The sequence below is a fragment of the Littorina saxatilis genome, linkage group LG1, assembly GCF_037325665.1.
Source record: "Littorina saxatilis isolate snail1 linkage group LG1, US_GU_Lsax_2.0, whole genome shotgun sequence".
Classification (NCBI taxonomy): Eukaryota; Metazoa; Mollusca; class Gastropoda; order Littorinimorpha; family Littorinidae; genus Littorina; species Littorina saxatilis.
The window spans coordinates 14,529,300-14,531,799 of NC_090245.1; the positions used below are offsets into that span (position 1 = coordinate 14,529,300).

The window sequence follows — 2,500 nt, forward strand, 5'->3', positions numbered from 1 at the left end:
ATTAATTCTTATTCCCGCGTCATTTCATTCAAACTATCTATGCCATTAGAGGCAATCAACTTTGTTCTAAATGTGACGGCGCCGATATTTTCCTTCCTAACAACTTGTAAATAGAACGCACCTGTGCAGTTTATTCAGTTTAACTCAATTTACATATCAAATGACTTGTTCCGCTTAAAAGAACAATTAACTTATGCAAATTCAGAGGCTCAAACTGTAGCAGAAACAATGCCCTGAACATACAACATTAAAGTTCAAGATAACCACTGTAACTGCATTACAGATGTAACAGCGTTACCGACGTATCAAAAATTGGCTGTTTTAAAAGTGGGGACAAAAATCGAACACTTAATTACCATGTTAAAACTGTTACGCCCACCAACATCACCATTTGTATTGTTTTCGGCCCAAACAATATAGTCGTTAGCTTGTGTTTGTGCCCTGGCTGTTTCATTCTGTGTCACGATTTAAATTTGATAAAATACTCACGCAAGAAACAGAAACAAGGACACCCAAAGCCAACAAAAGTTACACAGTCAAAAGCAGCAGCTGGAAATTCAACGCAAAACTCGAACTTTTGTTTTTTCAAGAACTTTGTTAATCACAGAGCAAGAAAACAATAACGATAATAACACAGTCAAATCAACAGGAAATGATGGTAATGTCAACAAACGGATCGGCGTGCACACACAACTATGATACAATACAAGGCGGGGGAGGTAAAAGGAAGAGCTGTTGCCATTGGTGCCGGAAGTTCATGTCAATCATGTTGCAAGGTGGAGAAAGCAAGCAGAGGCAGATCAAGCACGTGCGGCTGCACACAGATAGAAAAAAAAAGAAAAATAAGCACCGAGTAAGCAACCGGGAAGGCAGCAACAAAGGAACAGATGATAAGCGAGCTCAAATAAAATGAGCTGATACAAGGTTTAAAGCAGTGGGACATCAGCGAAACCCTAGATGTACCAAGCTGTATACACGCCTGCAAGTTTTAAGCAACTGAAAACCGAATCAAATAACCAAAGGGAAGTAATCGCTCTTAATGCATACGACATGTGTAATAGAGTAAGCGAGAGTTGTACGGAACCTTTTCTCCTGGCACCTGAGAGAATAACAAGCATTGAAATGAACAAGCGACTTTCATCCTCAAAAAAGGATGATCACCGCAAGCTCATATGCTCATCATTCTCCAAGGCACTCCAACTAACACCTACGTACACAGTCATATACAAGAACCAGCTTTTATTCTCGACCGGACTTAGTCCTTAGATCAAGACTGGTTTAAACAGAACAAACACACAAACACACACATTGTTACAGGGTCGCCTCGAAAGTATCAATTAGAATGTCAAACAGAATGAAGCAGAGCGATGTTAAGATATTTCATGCTTGTTATTCTCTCAGGTGCCAGGAGAAAAGGTTCCGTACAACTCTCGCTTACTCTATTACACATGTCGTATGCATTAAGAGCGATTACTTCCCTTTGGTTATTTGATAACTGAAAACCGAATGAAACCCGTGATATACAAGATATGGATTTTACAAAGTATAGAGATACACTGACAATAATTTGAAATTGGCTAAATCAACGCAAGTCACGGTCGTGCAGGGGGTGGGGCGGTTGGGGTGGGGGGAAGAGGATGGATGGATGGCTGTCAACCTTACACTTCAAATATCACAATGCAGGTCCGCCTTAGATTCCTGTCAAAAGCTCTATGTCGTTTCATAAACCGTCACTCGAGATATATGGTCAATATATCACCCTGCAAATTCGTCAACAAATTGTATATTTGCTTGGTCTTCAAAGTTGACCACGCATAGCATATTATCCTTGGAAAGGTTGAGGATAACTTAATTACCCCCACTCTTCCAATCTTTGGAGGATTACTTTATTCGTCGTCCAGGTTTTGTGTGATGTGAATAACAAATAAGTAAATAAATAAATAATGTTTTGAAAAAAAGTGGGTGTTTCGTGGTCTTCAAAGCTGACCATCCCTAGCATATTAATATATCAGCCTTAGAATGGTCGATAACTTACCCCAAATCTGTTCAGGACTGACGAATTCATGATTCAGAGTTTGCACAGTAACGTCATACACACAGTAAAGATAATAAATAAATAAATAAATAAATAAATAAATAAACAAAATTGAAAGAATGTGTGTAGCCTTGGTCTTTAAAGCTAACAAATCACATCAAATCAACCCCAACTTACCCCCAATCTTGGGAGGATTGCCGAATTCGTCGTCCAGAGCTTGCATGGTGTCCGCATCCACACAGTGACACGGCTCCTCGTCCAGGTTTGGACTGGTTGCGGGGTCGGTCATCAGAGGTCCAGCCATGCAGTAGATCTCTGTCGTGATGTCCTGCATCGCTGGACACGTCGAAAAGTCCACGTTCGCTGCAAAGACAAAACATTATTCTTACCATCCTGATGAAGTCAGCAACTGTCTGACGAAACTTTAATACAGAATTTACGGAAACAGGTTGCTGTTTTTGTTGT

General features: G+C 40.2%; 1 protein-coding gene across 1 annotated transcript in view; it reads right to left on the bottom strand.

Annotated features, from left to right (window-relative positions):
- The window catches only part of LOC138966270 (probable serine/threonine-protein kinase clkA), a 3,485-nt gene that overhangs the window by 364 nt on the left and 621 nt on the right, over positions 1-2,500 (bottom strand). Inside the window, exon 2 of the mRNA XM_070338463.1 lies at positions 2,213-2,398. Coding sequence (XP_070194564.1) covers positions 2,213-2,398 — 186 coding nt within the window. The remainder of the gene's footprint in view (positions 1-2,212; positions 2,399-2,500) is intronic.